At 42.8% G+C, this 22,564-nt stretch overlaps 2 protein-coding genes across 7 annotated transcripts in view; one reads left to right on the forward strand and one right to left on the reverse strand.

The window, feature by feature from the left end:
- DNAH6 (dynein axonemal heavy chain 6) overlaps positions 1-11,124 on the forward strand; it is a 192,229-nt gene extending 181,105 nt beyond the window's left edge. For all 5 annotated transcript variants that reach the window (XM_073345870.1, XM_073345872.1, XM_073345871.1 and 2 more), the window contains 6 exons: positions 252-379; positions 1,809-1,994; positions 3,713-3,785; positions 6,522-6,673; positions 7,773-7,995; positions 10,839-11,124. In XM_073345870.1, coding sequence (XP_073201971.1) covers positions 252-379; positions 1,809-1,994; positions 3,713-3,785; positions 6,522-6,673; positions 7,773-7,995; positions 10,839-10,942 — 866 coding nt within the window. In that variant the 3' untranslated portion in view covers positions 10,943-11,124. The remainder of the gene's footprint in view (positions 1-251; positions 380-1,808; positions 1,995-3,712; positions 3,786-6,521; positions 6,674-7,772; positions 7,996-10,838) is intronic.
- Positions 11,125-14,513: 3,389 nt separating this feature from the next.
- LOC140911863 (neuronal acetylcholine receptor subunit alpha-7-like) overlaps positions 14,514-22,564 on the reverse strand; it is a 130,248-nt gene continuing 122,197 nt past the window's right edge. For both annotated transcript variants that reach the window (XM_073345880.1, XM_073345879.1), the window contains exon 10: positions 14,514-16,082. In XM_073345880.1, coding sequence (XP_073201981.1) covers positions 15,561-16,082 — 522 coding nt within the window. In that variant the 3' untranslated portion in view covers positions 14,514-15,560. The remainder of the gene's footprint in view (positions 16,083-22,564) is intronic.

Consider the following 22,564-nt stretch of genomic DNA (forward strand, 5'->3'; position numbering starts at 1 on the left):
ACTCAAGACCCGAGGTTGCTGTAGCAAACACAGAGCAACTCTGCAGCTACTCCAAAAATTGGGTGGGAGCAAACGGGGGTTATTTCCCGCCAGTCCCTTCGGAGCTCCCCAGCAGAAGTGAACTTGGAGACAGCTCATCAGGAAGGAAACTGGCAGTTTTCCAATCGAGGGATAACATTGTTCCTCTCCTTCTTCCCTCACTGTAGTGACACCAGATCTTTCTGAGTGATAAAAAAAGGTTTCTATTGCAGGAAAACTGGAGATAGACACTGCTTCAGAAAGCCTTTTTGTCAAGGATGACAAGGGACGTGTGGACTCTTTAACTACTGTACTTGGACAAGAAGTGGATCGGTTCAACAATCTGCTTGACTTGTTAAGAGTATGACACTTAATTGAATCGTTTTACATTGGGTGGCAGTGTTACCGGAAGCTCTATAGCTAGATTGTACCCCTGCCCTGTGCGCTGTGGGGGTGTAAGGGCTCCCTCCCCTTCGTGGTGCAGTGCATCTAAGGGTTACCCACAATCACAACTCCTGCAGGGGCTCTTCCTGAGATGTTCCTCCCACAGCAGGTGAAGGAGCAGACAAAGCTGGCTGGCTGCAAGAGGGCGAGTATTCTACACCCCTTAAAGAGGAGTAGTAAATTCCTCCCTTCCTCCCTAGTGAAACTGACTAGACATGGCTGTGTATAGAGTCATAGTGTTTAAGGCCAGAAGGGACCACTAGCTCATCACAGCTGACCTCCTGCATATCACAGGTCACCAGTAACTGGTAATGAGACCAAAGTATGTCAGCCCACAGGAGACTAGGCTGTTATGTGCCACAGGCAGCGAAGAGGAGGGACCAAGGTTTCTGTAACGAATAATCTAGCCCTAAATAGCTGTTTCTGTTATGGTGTGGGATCACTTGTTTAAATGTTTCAACCATTGCATACTTTTCCACTTAGTAGTTTTGCTAGGTGGATTTCATCATTAGCATCTGGAGAAATTATTTAAACTCCTTACCTAAGAAGGGCTGCACAGATTGTTATAGGTGCAAGGAATTATGCTTACTCTTGCTGTCAAAATGTTGTAGAAGAGAGTATTCTTTAAACAGTACTAATGTTGGGTGGAAAAACGTTTGACCAGAGTACAAGGAAAATAAAAGGTTCAGGCTAGTGGTTTGTGACCGTAAATCATATGAAAATCCACAATCTGATTGTGTGGGGAGGGAGGCGTACAGTGCCAAAAGTCACTGTATACATTATTTTATTCAAACTATCCTTTATTTTTGCAGTAAAACCTATCTAAAATTATTTTAAAATATTCCAGCCAATTAAAATAACCATTGTTTCCATTCCTCAGCAGCCAGAGTTCAGGAAGGTGGGTAGAGGAGAGAGATACTGTCTCTTCTTCTGCACTGCTTTCCTGTCTCTGACAGTTCTGTAAACTCAGCGATCCCAGAGAAAACACAGAATCTGAGACCCACCCACAGGGGTCGTGTGACAGGCCACTATATCAATGAGACTTCCTGTTCTCTCAATGGCCAACTCTGACTGGGACTTGAGAATGTTCATGGCTATGCAGGAGGTGATCATGATCAGGCACTTAGTTTCCCATGCAGCCCAGATTTTTACTTGGCAGTTCTCAGTATTCCGTTAAATTGATTCAAATGTTTATTATCGTGTCCACACAGCTGCATTTAAAGGCCGTGAGTGTTATTTTAGATGAAGTTAATGGGATCCACAACTCCCATAACAGCCATTGCAAAAATTCAGCTTCAGTAAAGGTGTTTATGGTTTGGTACACTATAACATTTTTTATTTTTCAGAGCTCCTTAGAAACCCTCAACAAAGCTATTGCTGGTTTTGTGGTGATGTCGGAAGAGATGGAGAAAGTATACAACAGTTTTCTTAACAACCAAGTTCCCACACTCTGGGCCAATGCAGCATACCCTTCTCTGAAGCCATTAGGAGGATGGGTAAAAGACCTTGTACTAAGGACAACCTTTGTAGATGTAAGTAAATTGCCTTATGATGAGGTAGTGTGCTAGGTCCTTGCTCAAGGACTGAATTTGGTCATGCCAGAAGCTTGAAAGGGGAGCTTGGTCCAAACCTAATGTACCCAAACTTCCCACTTAATCCTCTCCCCAGAATTTTAAAATGAAACCTGTCCAACATATAGCGCTCTCGGAAATCCTGGATAAAGGGGCAAGAGTAACCCAGATCCAAATACTGGCCTTATCCATTTCTAGAGACATGGTTTCAATCTGCCTTCAGTCACAAATGCCATTGTGCTTCATAGGAAAGGCATAATGCCATCAGGGCACTGGGAGGCGTGAATTGGGGAGCTGCTCTTTGCTACTCTCTTGAAAAGGAGCTACTTGCACTCCCCACAATTAAGCTATCTCAGCATTTTCCTTTGTGCCACGGTGGGTGAGATCATGCCCCATCTGGGACTGATAGCCATGCCAGTCATGGTAGGTTTTCCATTTCCCTTCCCCTTCAGTAAGACACGTACTGATATTTATTAACGGTTCCGGATCTCCACCATAAGTTTGTCGCTATTACTAGTACCAGCACGGACTCACTGGTACTGCAGGCATTACCAATGCCTGTAGGTTCATAGAATATCCAGGTTGGAAGGGACCTCAGGAGGTCATCTAGTCCAACCCCCTGCTCAAAGCAGGACCAATCCCCAATTTTTGCCCCAGATCCCTAAATGGGCCCCTCAAGGATTGAACTCACAACCCTGGGTTTAGCAGGCCAGTGCTCAAACCACTGAGCTATCCTTCCCCCCTCACAGCCCTTAGCTTTCCCTTCCCACAACTCCTTCCACCTTCAAACATCCCATTTTCAAAGTCTCTTCAGAGGTGATCAGTGGGCCGTGAGAGGATTACATGATGGATCTTCAAAAGGTTTGGCTAGGAACTGGACAAGCATTTGAGATTGTGGTTGCTTCGCAGACCTAACCTCTGGAGTTTTTTCCTTTTGAGATGTGCCCCTCCCTGCCATTAATGTAGAAATACCACTTTTTCCACTTTAGTGTTCACCATGCTCCTTGTAGTGTGCCCACGCCCACTAGGATGTAGCATGCCTATTGGCCGTGTTCTGTATGGCAGCCTGGAATTCTGTAATTACCACTTTGGGAGCTTTGAGATCTGGATCCAAATGTTTTGGCTTAGGCTTATCTCTGATTCGACTGCAAAGTCAAGGGGTATTAGGATCAGGGGACTTGGGGCAACCTGTTATGGAGATACATTGGTCACTGTCCATTTTGCCCTAGATAAACAGATGTGGTTAACTCAGTGTTCCCTGTATTTCTCTCTGTTTGCCACAGGGAATATCTAAGAAACAGTACAAATACTATGATACATTATTTATTTCTTAAGGCAGTTTGACAAGATTTTAATGATAACCACTGTAGGAGCCAGCCGTAGCATGCGTACTTTATAAGTGTAAAGTGCTGGTAAAATGGACATGTCTGTTATATAAGATCCTTTTTCCTATACCACAATGAAGTATAAAATCAACCGTACATGACTTGAATCTTGTGGAGTAGGGTTTCGATCTTGGGACCAAACTCAGCTCTCCTGTATGTGGGTGCAGTTGAAGTCAGTGAGATTGTGCCAATTTACAGCACGTTGAATATGGCCCTTAATTTAATGAGACTATGCAGTAAAATAGGAAATGTGAAACTTCATAAATAACATCCACTAAAATGTTCTGATTTTAGTCCTGGCTCAGAAGGGGTCAACCGAAGTCGTTCTGGATCTCTGGTTTCTTTTTTCCACAAGGATTTCTGACAGGTAAAAAAATCAATACAAGTAATGTACATGCATAAAAGGTTGTCTTTCCTGTTGCCTGCTCTACAAAACAAAATGTCCTGGGACACAAAGTTGCCAGGTCCATGGTGGTCTGAAGCCCTGCATATGTTTTCCACAACTTTTGGGGCTTTCTTCTTTGCACATAGCTGAAAATGGCCTGGGTTTTGAGCAAACGGTAGCTCTTTTTGGCTGCCATCTGCTGAGCTCTAATCAGGATTGCCAGTCTTTGTAGTACACCCTCCCTAGTGAGACATGCAGAGTGTCCTGTTTTGCCCCATCCCACAAAAGAAGAAGAAAAATAGAATTTCCTACAGCCCAGTAACTCCCACTAAAGGCAAGTGGAGCCTTTGTATGAGAAACAGAAGCAGAAGAGTGTGCAGCCCTCTCTGGCTCTGTCCTTCCACTTTTACACCTATACAGAGAAACTGGAGGGGATGGTCTTTCCAAGCCTTAGCCCTGCAAGAAAAGTATATATAGGAGGAAAGCCTTTGCTAATTCTCTCCTCGCTGAAGCAGAAACCAAAGTTTGGAGACAGCATCACTCAACTTGATTCTTTTCCTCTCCTGAAAGAGAGAGTCTCATAGCCCTGTCTCCAGCCGAATCCCAGAAAGCTGAAAGACTAGTATTTCATCGGAATACAAGTAAAGAAAGAACATGTAAATGAACACAGTTTGATTTGTTTTAGACAGATTGTATTCAAGTAGGCAGAAAAAGCATCCAAATCATTGTCACATACTATAAATAAAAGAAAAGGAGTATTTGTGGCACCTTAGAGACTAACAAATTTATTTGAGCATAAGCTTTCGTGAGCTACAGCTCACTTCATCGGATGCATTCAGTGGAAAATACAGTGAGGAGATTTATATACACACAGAACATGAAAAAATGGGTGTTATCATACACACTGTAAGGAGAGTGATCACTTAAGATGAGCTATTACCAGCAGGAGAGCGGGGGGGGGAAGGGGGGAAGAAAACCTTTTGTAGTGATAATCAAGGTGGGCCATTTCCAGCAGTTAACAAGAACATCTGAGGAACAGTGTGGGGGGGGGAATAAATATGGGGAAATAGTTTTACTTTGTGTAATGACTCATCCACTCCCAGTCTCTATTCAAGCCTGAGTTAATTATATCCAGTTTGCAAATTAATTCCAATTCAACAGTCTCTCATTGGAGTCTGTTTTTGAAGTCTTTTTGTTGCAATATTGTGACTTTTAGGTCAGAGATCGAGTGACCAGAGAGATTGAAGTGTTCTCCGACTGGTTTATGAATGTTATAATTCTTGACATCTGATTTGTGTCCATTTATTCTTTTACGTAGAGACTGTCCAGTTTGACCAATGTACATGGCAGAGGGGCATTGCTGGCACATGATGGCATATATCACATTGGTAGATGTGCAGGTGAACGAGCCTCTGATAGTGTGGCTGATGTGATTAGGCCCTGTGATGGTGTCCCCTGAATAGACATGTGGACACAGTTGGCAACGGGCTTTGTTGTGTGGACTGGTCCAGGCTGAGGTTGATGGTGGGTTGGAAATTGTTGAAATTCCACCATGATTTCAACAATTCCACCATGATTGGCCAAACTGGACAATCACTACAGTCTCTACATAAAAGAAGAAATGGACACAAATCAGATGTCAAGAATTGTAACATTCAAAAACCAGTCAGAGAACACTTCAGTCTCTCTGGTCACTCGATCTCTGACCTAAAAGTCGCAATATTGCAACAAAAAGACTTCAAAAACAGACTCGAACGAGAGACTGGGTGTTGGGGGGAGGGATAGCTCAGTGGTTTGAGCATTGGCCTGCTAAACCCAGGCTTGTGAGTTCAATCCTTGAGGGGGCCATTTGGGATCTGGGGCAAAAATTGCAGATTGGTACTGCTTTGAGCAGGGGGTTGGACTAGATGACCTCCCTAAGGTCCCTTCCAACTCTGATATTCTATGATTCTATGACTGCTGAATTGGAATTAATTTGCAAACTGTACACCATTACATTAGGCTTGAATAAAGACTGGGAGTGGATGTGTCATTACACAAAGTAAAACTATTACCCCATGTTTATTCTCCCCCCCCCACCCCACTGTTCCTCACGCGTTCTTGTCAACTGCTGGAAATGGCCCACCTTGATTATCACTACAAAAGGGCTTTTTTTTCTTTTTTCTTTCTATCCTGCTGGTAATAGCTTACCTTACCTGATCACTCTCATTACAGTGTGTATGGTAACACCCATTGTTTCATGTTCTCTGTGTATATTAAATCTCCCCACTGTATTTTCCACTGCATGCATCCGATGAAGTGATCTGTAGTTCACGAAAGCTTATGCTCAAATAAATTTGTTAGTCTCTAAGGTGCCACAAATATTCCTTTTCTTTTTGTGGATACAGACTAACACGGCTGCTACTCTGAAACCTATCTTTTGTTTAGATTTTCCAAATGAAAATTTGAAAAGTTTCAGCAAAATAAAAATATTCCTACAAAACATTTCAGTTTTGCAGAAACTCCATTTTACACCAAATAGTGATTTTGATTGAAAATTCCCAATCATCTCTAATGGATATCAAGATGGTAGCTTTTAGCATTTTTATTCTCAGTAATAAACATACAGGCAGCTCTGCTGCATGGGTGAAATGTCTTGTTCCCATTTAGAGTAGGTCAAGTGAGCAACTGACCCCTCTCTCAATTTTATTTAAAAAATACTTTTTTTCAATTTGCCAGGCACTCTTCAAAATCATGCTCGTAAATATAATTTACCAATAGATGAGCTTAGTTTCAGCTATAACGTCATCCCTGTTTATCGAGATCAAGCACAAGTTACAGAAGCATTAAAAGTGTGCCAATTTGGACAAGAATTACCTATGGATATGCAGGTATTTTGGATGTTTATTATCAACACCAAAGTAAAAATAAAAATCCTTCCTATCATCTCTTTTGAGCAAAAATTGACATTGACTCTGCATAATCTAAGATTAATACTATTGTTCAATAACACATAAAGCTTTGAATGTCAGGACTTTATGTTGTGTTTTCCTTGTGTTTTGTCACAAAGAAATTTCATCCAAAATTTGAAAATTAGATAATTTTCAGGCAGCTGTAGTGGTAGAGGTTTCTATGTACTGTGACAAAGTCCTTGCCTCTGTGGGTCCCGCGTTTCCTGGCGGATTTCGCTAGCCTCAGAGGCTCACTGTGACCCTCCACGTAACCCTTCTCTCTCTAGAGACAAGGGTCACAGTCTACTGAGCCATTTTCATCATAAGCCAGCGAGGGAGGTGAGGAGAAGTTATCCTTCCTTGCACAGTCTCTGTTGTCTCCCAGTCTCAGTGATTAATCAGGGGGCAAAGGGGGGGGAGCCCAGGCCCACCCTCTACTCCAGGCTCCAGCCCAGGGACCCTAATAGTATCCGCTATTGTAGCTGACCTTTTAGAATCATTACATGTACAATTCCCTGGGCTACTTCCCCCACAGCAGCCCTCACTTCCTCAAGCTCCACTTCACCCTTACCTCAGGGCCTCCTTCCTTGTGCCTGATATGGTGTGTACTACTCAGTCTCTCCAACAGCACAACTTCCTCCCACAGCTCCTGACATGCACACCCACCTAACTAACTGGGAGGCTTTTAACTCATTTCAGCCAGCCACTGATTGGCTTCAGGTGTCCCAATCAACCTAGCATTCTCCCTGCCTTCTGGAAAGTTCTTAATTGGCCCCAAGTGTCTTAATTGACCTGGAGCAGCTGCCATTTCACTTATCCTGGTACCAGGGATTTGTTGAGCCTGGAGCTAATATATCTATCTCCCACTACTTTTCTATAGCCATCTGGCCTTGCCCCGTCACAGTACGTGTTCCGTCCTGTTCCCCCAGGAATCTAGAACTTCTTGTGGTGATGTGAACATGTCATCCAACTTTGATCATTCCATTCATTTTTTTTTGTTCATAAATTTGGAGATTTTGCTTTCTGCTGTTTATTTCAGTTACCCTCTCCAGAAGATGGTGTATTGGTACATGGGATGTTCATGGATGCCAGTCGTTGGGATGATGAAAAGATGGTTATAGAAGATGCCTTACCTAGACAAATGAATCCAATGTTGCCAGTGGTGCATTTTGAGCCCCATCGAAATTATGAACCAAATCCCTCTTTGTATCAGTCACCACTTTATAAAACTGGAGCCAGAGCTGGAACACTCTCTACCACAGGTAACTGTTTCTTTAAAATCATAGTTTTACCACAGGTGACTGTTTCTTTAAAATCATAGTTCTTATCAAAATCAGACATGTGACCTTTTAAATGGAAGTCATGTGTATAAGTCATTCAAAAGGAATTTTTCCTAAGTTTGCAATAAGAGCTCAAATTTGGCCTGTGGCCTCTTTGTCAAAACAATTCCACCTTTCTCTGTATGTTATTTATTTGCTGTGTAATAATCTAAGAAGACTGAGAAGAAAGAGAGACACAGGTTCCGCGGGAATGGCTGAGAGCAATTGAGGCTTTCCTGGCTCCGAGGGAACGCTCTCAGGTTAAGCCTTAGAGAAAGACAAGCAAGCATGTAGACTGTTGATTGTTTTCATCTCTGTTGTCTCTGAAATGCTTTTGTTCTAAATAAATAATAGATAATTTTAGAATTTTTGATAAAGCTATTGCAATATGGAGTTATTAATGCAATAGTATAACTCTGCAAAAAATAACTCTCCAAATACAAGTAGATTTTATTAGCTCCACACTGCTAAGTTTCAGCTTCAGATGCGAGATTCAGAAGCTGACTAGTCAGCTAAAAGAACTTAGTAATATCAGGAGATACAGAGGTCACATGAAATAAGTGTGCCCTCTGGAAACCACAACCACTGACAATTCCTTTTCCCTGCACATGCAGCTCTTTCACAGTTTCCCCTTAGAGACATTGCCTGATTTTCCTTCTTAGTGTTTGTATCTTCCATGTACAGTGTGATTTTATTTCTATTGTCTTTGTTTAGACAGTGTTGTTCTCAACACATTTTCCTTCTTGCAGAGAGAATGTCCAGCCTCTTTTATAAAATGACAGTTAGCAAGGCCTTCATTCACTTCTTACTTGTAATGGAAAAGGTGCAGGAGCAGAATGCTGGGAATCTGCTCCAAGCAATCAGGTGCCTCTGTTCACAACAGCAATAAAGGGAGGGGTGATGAGGCACCATGAAAACTTGGCTTCTAATTGTTTGCTCAGACGTTGTCAAGATGCTAGAGATGCTAAAGTGACTGTGTGCCATGATGCTAATGAGATTTTGCACAGGTCATGATGATCATGGTTGTGTCAGTGCAGAAGTATGTCATTGAGCTGATGTTGATTAAGCTAATGATGCTGAAGCTTTATGTCTTTTCATTAAAAAGATGTGGTTAAGTGTTTTTGAATCTACTGCCTTCATTCACATGCCAGAGATGCAGAAGCAGCAGTAGTACATGGATGGCACTGATGCATTTCACAGTCTTAACCAAAGGTGTCAAGATCACTTGAACAGAGCATGAGCATATTTGTAATAAAGCCTGTCTTCAAAAGGTGGCAAACCAGGAGTAGCTAAAGTCAGTGAAGTTACAGCTGTGTATGTGAAATCCAAAGTATCCTGTGTTCCGTTCAAGAGCAGAGACAGCCTGCTTCCTTGACAGATGCCTTCCTCATTAACTTGAAGTCAGGGATTCTTTTGTATGTTTCCTGCTCTCCCTCTTGTTCCTTATGTAATCAGCAAGGTAAACAGGAGAGAGCCCATTTTTTTCTAGTAGCTCCTGACTGGGCTTGCTGCTTATGGGGCTTTCCTGAGGAGGTCATTGGAACCTCTGTTTCCAGACCTCTTAACCCAGATTCATGGTCAGATTTAATCAAAACCAGACATCTCCTCTTAGGTCTAGACACTGAATGTTCCACAAGACTGAAAAGGTCCTTCTACAGACTCACTAGATGTCACCAAGAAGGATATGTCTCAGAATGGAAGAGAGAGATTATTTGGGCTTCAAGCAAAACTTTTTATTGCCTTTTTTTACTTTGACTCTATATTTTGAACTGTCTCTTTCCCATATCAAGAAATCAGGACTAGTCCTGGACTTGATCAGAGTGCTTCTGGTAGCTATGTATACATACTAGCTAGCCTAATTTTCTGAGCTAGCCTAATTTTCTTTTTGCGAATGCAGACTAACACGGCTGCTACTCTGAAACCTAATATGAGAAGGTTTCTTCATTTTATGAACTTCCACTACTTAGTATTTTACTTTACAATGGTCACTCTTAAAAATTGAGAGTTTCCTTAGCTACCTAAATAAAATTGTCTTAGTATTTTCAAAAAAATCCCTAGGTATTCGCAATAGCAAATATAGCAATTTCTATAAATACATAACCATATCTATTTGTGAAAGGCAGAACGGTCGCATTTTGAATAGAGACTACTGAAGTCCTGATAAAATTAATGGAGTAAATTCCTCCAAATTCCTCCAAATTGATATTGCAAATAAGATAACAAAAATAATACTTAAAACCCCAGCAATCCATCGGACCATGTTGAGGTTGTTGTTGTTGTCTTTATATTTGAGAAAACAAATGGGACAGATTCTGATATGCTTACATTGAATAGCACCTTACCTGAAATCAATGGGATCACTTGTAGAGTAGGTGCTACTCAGCGTAAGGATATCAGAATCTGGCCCAGTGTACTTGCTTATTATGTGGATAGAGTAAGATTTCTGATGCCCTTGACTATTCATTTATTTGTTTTTAAGAGCTTAGGTTTTGTAAATGTTGTTATAGGTAAGTACTCCGATGCCATTTAGCAATTTTGAAAGTAATCTGTTTGCTTGTGAAATTATGTAATACTTTATCTGATAGTATTTGACACTGACAGTGATGCTGCCCACTGATATGTGATGAGAGATGTATTGTAATGCAATAGGCACGGGATGTTGTAGCAATCTTGGTTCTGAATGTGCTGGTTGTGGAGATTAAATTCTCCACCATAATGTTGCGTTGACATACTGATTTGTATTGCTTAGGTAAATGGTAAGTTTTTCTCTTTGCCTTTTTAACTAGGTCATTCTACCAATTTTGTGGTAACAGTCTTATTACCCTCCAAAAGACCAAGTGACTACTGGATATCGAAAGGATCAGCCTTGCTCTGCCAGCTGAATGAGTAAGCAGGGTGCAGTTACATTCCAGCAGGAGTATGTGTAAATCACATTCACGATGTATACCAGCAGAATGGTTTTAGCATTATCACAATCCTAGACTCCTGACAGTATAATAATACGGACTACTAACTTATAATTTACTTTTTCATTTGTATTAGATTTTATAAAATAAAATGTTGCCCAATATTCATTTTCCATTGTTATTTTTAGGCTAGTTCTTATCCTCTTACTGCTCCTAAGATTTATGCACCAGTGCTCCAGTTAAAAATACTCTTCCACAGTATCTGCATGTTTCATGTAAAGAAACATGCTTTGCATTGGGATGCTAAGTTACTATGACTGCTGTGCTTTACTTTCAGCTTTTATGCCTTGTTTTCTGTCTCTGGAGATTGCTTATGATGACAAAAGGCTTTAAGCAAAAATATTAAGAGTCCTTGAGTGACTGATTCTAAAGGTCATTCACTGTCCTGCCTGCTATATTTTAGCTATAAAAGCTGCAGAAAGAAATGGGTATCTAACTATTTTAGAAATACTCCGTCTCCATCACTGAAGCAACTGGGTAACTCACAAGAATTAAAAGAATCCATTACGATTATAAACTATAAGCCTTTCAACTTAGTCTCAGTAGCAGGGCCCACTGGTCACTAACACCAAGCCCCGTTCCACTTTATTTCTGCAAATTAGCCAAAGACTTGTACAAGACAAACAGCTCTTGCATTGTGGCCTGCAGCTCACCAAGCTCAAGCTCCGAAGGAGCTGTAGCAAAGGGCACTGAGAACTTCATGCTGCTGGCTCAGGAATGTTCAGAAAATTCAGCTCTGGAGCGTGCAATGGAACAGTAGAATCTCTTAGAGCTTTATATATTATAGGTCGCGATCAACACCTTGAACTACACCTAGAAGTGCAACTAGTCCAGATCATGGAGCACTGCTGATATAGCAGATAGAAGATCTTCTTACACAAGTCAAACCACTGTCATCAGCACTAGCAGCCACTTCTGGGTGCTTCTCCAGCATAGTCCCAGGTGGAGCACATGGCTATAATGATCTAGCCTTGAGGGTACAAAGGTATGGAACAGTGTGTATCCTAGGGGAGAGGTAATCTTCCTAGCCAATCATAGATGTTAAAAGGCACTACATACTATAGTCACATGCAAATCCAGGGGAGCAAAGAGTCCCTATGACCCAAAAACTATGGGTGAGGTTGAATATACACCTGCAGCAAAAGGTTCACTAATGACTCCAAGCTGTTCTTTTAGATATTTCAGTTGTATGTCCATTTATCTAGGAGGAACTTAAGCCAGTTTAGTCCCATCCGCTTGCCTGCCTCTTTCAATACTAGGAGCTCAGACACCATAATATATGGGATAACAATGATAAGATATAGATCTGAGTGTCATCCTCACATTTATGGTACTGCAGGGAAAAACTTCTTGTTGCCCTATCAGCGATACATAGGCACACAAGAGGAGAGGTGACAACTTTCTCATACCTCACATATAAAGGCCTGCACAGAGGATGAGTGAATGCTCTCTGCCACCATTTAGGACCTCTCAAAGAATAAGGAGAGAATCCACAAAAGGCCTTCCTGTTAACTCCTGCAAGATTTAAAAGGTACTCAGCAAAGGTTTGTGGTCAGATCAGCATGGACCCTTTTACCCATGTCCATTCTCAAAAGCAAACCATCAGCAATAGCTAGTGTGACATTACACTCCATATTCTTTATGAAAATATGCTTATGATATGGATATGACATAATTGAGATGTACTTTATGCAAGATGGCTCATGTAAGATATCATTGGAAAGGTTATGATTTACTGAATGTGATTATCCAATTTGTATGCCTGTATCATTTCTATATCTGAAGTTAGGAATATTGACCATGTATCTGTATTTCAAATGGGTTACTTTGGGTGTCACCTACAACTAACCCTTCAGGTACAACCATGAGAAAGCCAGACAGTGCTAATGGCCCATTAGCTAAGACAATGGACTGTAAAAGAGCTTAGTCTTCCTGTGGATACTCAAGACAGCTTACAAGCAATGGCTGCCACAGCCATGCAAGAGATATGGGTCCAAGTCACCTGGTACTGGATATCCTTCTTCCCCTTTTGGAATGCCAGACAAAGGGTTCCCGTCTTACATAAGAGCTATATAAGGCAGGGGAGTGACATCATCATGATTCTCCTCTGCCTCCCCACCCAAAGAGACACTGAAAAACACCTGGAAGCAAGAACTGAACTGGGGGGAGAAGGGTTGAGCCCAAGCTGGAAGGGCATCTAGCTTGTGAGTAATAATATCTGAGGTCTCAAGCTGCAGACCAGTGTAGGTGCCTTTCAAGACCTTCTGCAATCTGCCTTTAACAATATCTAGCATGAGAAATTACTATTTGTAACCAACTTCTTTAGTGAAACAAGCTTAGTTTGCGTATTTTGTTTTATTTGCTTAGTAATCTGCTTTGTTCTGTTTGCTCTCTCTTTAACCACTTAAAATTCACCTTTTGTAGTTAATAAATATATGTCTCATTTATAATATAATCCTATTTGTACAATTTGTAATTGGGGATGGTGAAGAGGCTGTCCATACGTTTCTTCACACTGAGGGAGGAGGCAGATTTCATAATGTACCTTTGGATCTGCACTCCAAGGGAGCAGGACACATGAGTGCTGTGGCAAGTCCCTTAAGCTGAGTTTTCCCAGAGCTGATTTCAGTGTCTGTGTCATTCTGCAGTTGGGTGTGGCTCTGCCTGTGTGTGTGCCGACGGAGGATTAATAGCCTGGCTCAAAAAGACAGGTGAAAAGGGTGCCCAAGATGGCAGAACAGTTGGGCTCAGTGGTATCCCAGCACATCAGGTGGCATCTTAAAGGGGGGCAACCCGTGACAGATAGTAATACCTTTCTCTACTAAAAACATGCCCAAAAGCAGCCCACTAGAGATCAAGGACACTGAAATATACAGAAACCACTGGAACTGCTTCAGCTTTACCAGTTATCTTCTCCAAAAACAATTGGTTATATACTGAATGGGAATAAGTAAAGCTTTAAGGTCAAAAGATGGTTCCTTTGGCAAGCAGCCTCACCACTACCTGTTTGATTGGAAGTATTTGAAGTTCTTCTTCAGTAATGGGCCCAAGATCTCCCTATTGTTCTCCAGCAGCAATTATGGGAAAGGTCTGGCTCACCATTGTGGGAAACAACTCTTGTCAACTCCCCTAAAACCTCTTTTGAGAAAAACAGGTTAGGAATCAGTCAGAGAAGGCAATGTGTTATCATTGATCAAACACCCAAGAATGTGCTAGGTTCCTCGCAGACATACAAAGAGTTTGTAACACCAGAGAGTAGAAGTTTTACTCATGTTGTGAAGACCACATCTTCTGTTAAACACTTTAGGGATAGGGGCCCCCTGTCAGCCCAGATGGCCAGTTATAATCTGCTGGCAGATTAAAATCACACCAGAAGAGATGGGCAAGTATTCTGATGAGGGGTTCATTTTACAGTGGACAGAAGACACCTATGATAAGGAGGCTTTTTTACCATCATCTTCCAAATGAGTGACATAAGAGTTATTGTTTATTGATATTTAAGCATTACAGTAGTTAGCAGCAGCAACATGGTTACAAGTGAAGACAAAAGTCTTCCATGTTAAACTTTAGCTAAACAAAAATAAGTTGTCTTTAATCAACATAATTTCTTTAACAAGACCACATTGGCCAAGTTTGAAAGTGGACCACACCAACAGAGCCCAACAAAGAAGACTAGACCGTGACATCTAACGTCAAAATCCTGGCCCCATTGAAGTCGCTGGCAAAACTCCCATTGACTTTGATGGGGCCAGGAATCCTCGCGAAAAAATTAGGATTAGCAGGTATTAGATTGGCAGTTGTGATTCAAGATGTATTCAAATTAAGCACATGGACGACAGTAGCAACACAACAGTGTCATTGAGAATCTGTACAGTTCTCTGAATGCTGACTGAGTTTTCTGTTCCCTTTCAACAACCAACATTTCCTCCATTTAAAAAAAATATTTCTGTAAAGTTTTAGCAAAAATACATTCTGTTAACATCTTGATTGGAAAAATGTTTCAGATAATCACAGCAATAGTACAAGCGAACACCAGTAGTTTGTTTAGCTAAATGCAGTATAAACAGTGCAGAGTGATACGTTGTCAAACATGAGAAATGGATGTCACAGCCATACTAATCGAAGATACTGAAAGATAAAGATATTGAAAATGACAATATACTAAAGAACATGTTAGTCAGAATGACTTATCAATCTAGCTTTTACTTATTAAACAATAGCTAACTGTTCACTGATGGTTTCTTAGTAGTACACATACACTAGTGCTTACTTGTAACAAAGATTTGAATTCTTGCCTACCACTTGTCACAGATCATAACATCATTACAGGCAGACACAATCTAAGAAATAAATAACAGGGTCCAGTATTTATATTATTCAGTCATTACAATCACTAACACTGGAGATAATCAGCTCTCAAAACTAATTTCAGCTCCTTCATCTTCTATGTAAGATTTAAATTACGTTATTTAGCAAACTTAATGGCGACATTTTTTCTTTTGAAATGACATTTTTCGTACTGAGTGCTCCTCTTTGAGAGCCTTATGCAAAATCCTTTGAAACAGCTTCTATAAAATTTGGAGCAGACATCAGTATTGTAAACGTACAGATGATTGCAAAGAGTGAAAATGCAACCAGGCATAATCGGTCTATGACAGCTGCTGCAAACTTCCACTCACTACAAACTTCTTCACCCTCATCTTGTTTTCTGAAGCGCATTGCAATGAACTGAACTTCTTCCAGGATTTTGACAATCACTGGGATAGTATCCATTAAAGCTTTCTTTTGAACTAGCTCAATATCTTCCGTAGAGGCACAAGTGACCTTTCCACACTTACTACCTGAGTCACTGTTTTGTGGGCAGCATGGGTTTTCCATGGCATGGTAGCTATAGATCACATTCCCGTTGCTAGATTGGTATCCAGGTAACACATTCATTTCAACGCTACTGATGCTCGAACAGTGCTTGGGATAGTTGTATTTGCAAGAGAGGGGCCTTATGTTCTCTCCAGGCTTTTTCATCCTTAAAAACCAAGCACACCAATTCAGCAGGAAAACACGGACCTGAAAAACAGGAGGAAGTGATCAAAATATTTTAGAGACCTTTATCTTATTTTCACTGACTGAACAGTGCACTTAGAAATCTTTGCAGGATCTGTATTTCACAAAGTGATTTTGCCATCTATATAAATCTCCATTTGGACAGCCGTAAACTATTGTAAGGGAAAATTTTTTCATTATCACAAATTTATATTGGCTTGTGATGGGGTGTACCAGGCCCTTTCAGGACCTCCGGAATGCCCTGTGGTCCTACCACACGCCGCTTTGTGAGAAAGAACCCTGAGAGAACAGGGCAGAGACTATTACAGACTCTCCAGGCAAGGAGGCCTGGAAGAGACCCTGCTTACACGGGAACAGGCTAAAGACCCCAGAAATTGACTGGACAGAGTGGGAAGCAGCCCAGGGAATGCAACAGTAGACGCTAGTGATGGAAGCGACAGTTGGCTGCTAGTTGTAGGGTCCCTGGGTTGAGACCCGGACTGGTGGGCAGGCCTGGGTCCCCCCACTGGTCACAGACAGAGTGGCCAAGGAGGCAAAAAGTTTTGTTTGGAAACCAAGAAGGGGGGTGCTTACACAAGCCCAGAGACAGGACTGAGAACCTCAAGGAGGGGCCAACTGTTTGTTTGATTGTGTTACTCCGGTAGGGGGTTGTTTTCCGTCCATTTCACATACAGACAGTGTGTGACTCAGCTGCAGGGCTGAGTCACTGAAAACCCATCTGAAAAGAGAAACTACCAGCAGAAAGCACCGCAAAAGCAGAGAGTGTAGGCCCATTCCCAGCCAGCAGGAAGTGCTTGTGGGAGGTGAGTAGCCACACTTTTACACAGCTCTATTTAGTGAAAAACAGAAACAGGAAAATGGACTCTTCTTCTGGTTCAGGCTCTGCCATGTAACCGCTCCGTGTCTTTGTTTGCCCATCTGTAAAATGGGAATAAGGCTACCACACAAGCTGGGTGTAAGGCTTATTTCTAAGGGGATCAGTTGTAAGGTAGAAGTTTACTCCACACATGGTCCCAATGCATTATTGGGTAGCTGAATCATGTGGTGACAGCTAGCATTATATTAAAAGAGCCTTGTGGTGGGGTATTTACCCCACACTGACATTAAAGGGGCTAACTAGAGCTAGGGAGCTCAGTTAATGCACCTGGCTGCAGCTGGAGGGTGGCCAGTCCTAATTAAAGATGAATCCCAGCTGTGGGGAGGAGCTGAGTGGTTTGTATCTGAGTGGTTTGTAGTGGGAGAAGAAGGCTGAGTGGAAAGGAGCTGCAGCGAGGGAAGAACTCAGCAGCAACTCTCTTGGTGGTAGAGGCAAAGAGACAGCGGAGCAGCAGGAGCTGTCAGAGAAGTTTGTGATGTGGCTGGGCAGAGCTAGGGAACCCTGCAGGGTAGAAGACTCATGTGGGTCCCTGAGATAACGAGGGAAGAACCCGCTCAAGAGACTGAACCAGAGAGCAGGAGTAGGGTGGTTGGGAACAGTGCAGGGAGCTCTGACGTGAGGGACATGGTGGGATGTGAACACAGACCAGGGCAGGAATCCGACCTCCAGTGAGAAGCCCTGGGCAGTGTTGCTCATTACAAGAACGCAGGAAGGCACTAAGGAGAAAGACTATGGTAGGAAGGAGGCAGCTAGGTGGAGCATACCTTATAGAAGGGTGTGAGGATCACTAGGCCCAGAGTCATGAGCCGGAGATCTGACAAGGGCTTGGAATTATTATTTGGACTCTGTTATCCCAAAAGCAGTGGGAATAAATTGTGGCCGGGCTGGAAAGTCATGTTGTGAGAAGAGGCTGACCACCGTGAGACCAGAATGACCGTCGGCAAGGAGTGCAAGACAGAGAGCTGCTACCCTGCGCCTGGCCAGGAGGGGGTACCCCAGAGGCAAGTGCATCCTTCTAAAGGCCATTTTTCAGTTGCTTGTTACTTTCTCAGACTTCCCCTTTCAAAGTGAAATTTTCCCAAGCCAGGTCTCTTCCCACATATGACTTTTTTAGGGTAGTTTGAGCAAAAAGTTCAGTCAGTTTTGAGACCACAAGAAGTGAAGAAAATGTACTTTTCACATTACAAAGCAATTCTTGCGCCCTTCTGTTTGTAAGCATTCCAGGGTCTCTGTTAAGAGGAGAAAGCTGATGGCAGTCCCTTTCCACAGATTTCATGACTGGGTTATACCTGAAAGATTTGAGGTAATCGTTTTGATGCTGTTGTAGCAGGATTATGAGTCAGAGTGCTAAGAGTTTGTTTTGTAAGGGTAGTTTTTCCACTATTGTTTAAATTTCAATAAACTTAACTGAAAGTCATTTTCAATCCATGGCGAGGAGCTCAGCAAAACTGCAGAGGAGGCCTTTCTCATTCTTTGGAGTGTAAACTCCTCCTCTGGTCTAGCCTGCCTCTGGAAGCCTATTGGACAAATGCTTCTTGCAAGGCTATTGTGTGAGGTAATTGCATGAGGGTGCATCCTGCTTTTCCTTCTCTAGTTGACATTTAGAGCTCTTCTCTGAACTCCTGGCAGGCTGGGATTCTGTGTGTTTGTATAGATTGCTGGGAACGGAGAAGAGCAACAACAACAGGAAACTAAATTAACTTATGTATTTGTCAAATAGAGTGTGTGTGTGTTTGTGTGTTCAAGAATGAATTGACCTTTGCAGGTAACCTGTGAGCCACTCTTAAAAGATAAGAGCCTATTTGCATTTTTTATTATAGCTGCAGACAACCAGTCCTCAAATGACAAACAAATGCAACTTAACTCTCACAGCCCTACCTGAATTTACACAATTCTCAGGATACGAGAGGTTACAATATTTGTTACAATCGCATGAAATAGAAGTGTCAGAAGTCAGCAGTGATGTAAGTTTCCCCCTTTGTTTTATGTTAATATGAGGAAAAGCTTATAAAGTTTATGGGTTTCTTGATCTGACTGCTCCCCTCCCATGAAGCTGATGAATGGTAACCATGGACCCCAATCCTGGAAACACCTACACACAAGTCATCTTGTAGAACTCAGTGGGGTTACTCACACATCTAAGAGCATGTGTAACTTGGGGCTCATCCATTTAGACATTTCTGCAAAGAAACCCCTTAGAGTTGTGTTATCGTCTCCACTGCTATCACTTTCAAAGTGTTGCTAAGCCATTTGCCCAGTGAAAGGACTTTTGGACTGCATGAGTTGTTAGCCTTCCAGCTAATAATTGGAGGCTTTAAAGTTGCCAATATTTACATTGACACTGATTTTACTAGGAACTGCTGAGTGATCAGCATGTCTGAAATTCAGACACTTATTTAGCTGCCTAAATCATAGAATAATAGAATATCAGGGTTGGAAGGGACCTTAGGAGGTCATCTAGTCCAACCCCCTGCTCAAAAGCAGGACCAATCCCCAATTAAATCATCCCAGCCAGGGCTTTGTCAAGCCTGACCTTAAAAACTTCTAAGGAAGGAGATTCTACCACCTCCCTAGGTAACGCATTCCAGTGTTTCACCACCCTCCTAGTGAAAAAGTTTTTCCTAATATCCAACCTAAACCTCCCCTACTGCAACTTGAGACCATTACTCCTTGTCCTGTCATCTTCTATCACTGAGAATAGTCTAGAACCATCCTCTCTGGAACCACCTCTCAGGTAGTTGAAAGCAGCTATCAAATCCCCCCTCATTCTTCTCTTCTGCAGACTAAACAATCCCAGTTCCCTCAGCCTCTCCTCATAACTCATGTGTTACAGACCTCTAATCATTTGTTGCCTTTCGCTGGACTCTCTCCAATTTATCCACATCCTGCTTGTAGTGTGGGGCCCAAAACTGGACACAGTACTCCAGATGAGGCCTCACCAATGTCAAATAGAGGGGAACGATCACGTCCCTCCATCTGCTGGCTATGCCCCTAATTATACATCCCAAAATGCCATGGGCCTTCTTGGCCACAAGGGCACACTGTTGACTCATATCCAGCTTCTTGTCCACTGTCACCCCTAGGTCCTTTTCCGCAGAATTGCTGCCTAGCCATTCGGTCCCTAGTCTGTAGCGGTGCATTGGGTTCTTCCGTCCTAAGTGCAGGACCCTGCACTTATCCTTGTTGAACCTCATCAGATTTCTTTTGGCCCAATCCTCCAATTTGTCTAGGTCCCTCTGTATCCTATCTCTGCCCTCCAGCGTATCTACCACTCCTCCTAGTTTAGTATCATCCGCAAATTTGCTGAGGGTGCAATCCACACCATCCTCCAGATCATTTATGAAGATCTTGAACAAAACCGGCCCCAGGACCGACCCTTGGGGCACTCCACTTGATACCGGCTGCCAACTAGACATGGAGCCATTGATCACTACCCATTGAGCCCGACAATCTAGCCAACTTTCTACCCACCTTATAGTGCATTCATCCAGCCCATACTTCTTTAACTTGCTGACAAGAATACTGTGGGAGACCGTGTCAAAAGCTTTGCTAAAGTCAAGAAACAATACATCCACTGCTTTCCCTTCATCCACAGAGCCAGTAATCTCATCATAGAAGGCAATTAGATTAGTCAGGCATGACCTTCCCTTGGTGAATCCATGCTGACTGTTCCTGATCACTTTCCTCTCCTCTAAGTGCTTCAGGATTGATTCCTTGAGGACCTGCTCCATGATTTTTCCGAGGACTGAGGTGAGGCTGACTAGCCTGTAGTTCCCAGGATCCTCCTTCTTCCCTTTTTTAAAGATTGGCACTATATTAGCCTTTTTCCAGTCATCCCGGGACTTCCCCCGTTCGCCACGAGTTTTCAAAGATAATGGCCAATGGCTCTGCAATCACAGCCGCCAATTCCTTTAGCACTCTCGGATGCAATGCGTCCGGCCCCATGGACTTGTGCACGTCCAGCTTTTCTAAACAGTCCCTAACCACCTCTTTCTCCACAGAGGGCTAGCCACCTACTCCCCATGCTGTGACGCCTAGCACAGCAGTCTGGGAGCTGACCTTGTTCGTGAAGACAGAGGCAAAAAAAGCATTGAGTACGTTAGCTTTTTCCACATCCTCTGTCACTAGGTTGCCTCCCTCATTCAGTAAGGGGCCCACACTTTCCTTGGCTTTCTTCTTGTTGCCAACATATCTGAAGAAACCCTTCTTGTTACTCTTAACATCTCTTGCTAGCTGCAGCTCCAGGTGTGATTTGGCCCTCCTGATTTCATTCCTACATGCCCGGGCAACATTTTTATACTCTTCCCTGGTCATTTGTCCAATCTTCCACTTCTTGTAAGCTTCTTTTTTATGTTTAAGATCCTCAAGGATTTCATCGTTAAGCCAAGCTGGTCACCTGCCATATTTACTATTCTTTCGACACATCGGGATGGTTTGTCCCTGTAACCTCAATATGGACTTAGGGGATGAACTTTAGGTCTCCGTTTGTGAAAATCTTTTCCCACCTTTGTAAGGATGTTTTCTGTCCTCTAGGGAGGCACTAAAGGTCTGTGGCTATTAAATCTATCTTGTCAGACTTCAGCGAGGGCGGATTTGAAGACTGACTGGCCTCGCTTGCACAATGCTCAGTTCTGTGGCAATGCCACTCCCAGGCTATGTCTTCCCTGGAAAAACAGCTGGGTTCTTAACCCCCATTAGTTAACCTGAGTTAACATCCTAGTGAGACAAGAGTTTGTAGTTTTCACATTAGTTAGCAGGTTGAGTTAGTCTAACTCCACTGCTTCCTCAAGCACTCCTTCCCCTGCCCAAGCGTGGAGCACCGCGCAGAGCAGGTTCGGGTGTGCCTGTGATTAGCAAGTGGGTAGGAGGGGACAGGGCATGGATGGATCGCAGCAGCAGAGGAAGGGAGTAAGCTGCTTCTTCCATCCTCTATCTTGGTCTTCTGCTGGGTTGTAAAGACTTGAGGACTTGTTGGGCAGGGGGCGGTGTAGCCCTCCTGGCATCCCCTCCCAACCCACTTCTGGTAACACATCTGAGAACTCCTGGTGAGGTGCATAATGTAGATTGTGATCTCCCTTCCCAGACAGTGCCAGGGAAGGGCTACTGAAGGCTACTGTGAGCCTGGGGGATGTCGGGTGACCTAAAGAGGACAAGGCATGGTTCCAGTGCTTTAGGAGAAATGGCCTTTCCTCAAACAGCAAACACAATCTGTGACTTTGTAATGAACCCTACCAGCAGAAGAGTCTAAGTGATTCCCCTATGGGCCTGGCATAGTGACATGCAGTAGCTGAATCCTACTGAGAGGACATGAGGATGACTTCTGTTCAAAGCTCCTTGTAAAATCATGCCTAATACCCCAGACATCAGCTCTGCACCAATATGCGTTCCCAAGCCACATTCTTGTGCCCCATCTGATGCATTCCAAATGTTAAAAAATATAATGAATATATGAACTTTATAAAAAACTGGAGCAAACCAACAGATTAGATAACAGTGCAGTATACTGCCAATGGCCTGACTGAGGTTCTTCCAAGGGATATGGGTGCAATTAACAAGTTAAAGGCACCTATGATTTGCAAAGCTATAAAAACAAGAGCTGCCTATCCAA

The sequence above is a fragment of the Lepidochelys kempii genome, chromosome 5 (assembly GCF_965140265.1).
Source record: "Lepidochelys kempii isolate rLepKem1 chromosome 5, rLepKem1.hap2, whole genome shotgun sequence".
NCBI lineage: Eukaryota > Metazoa > Chordata > Testudines > Cheloniidae > Lepidochelys > Lepidochelys kempii.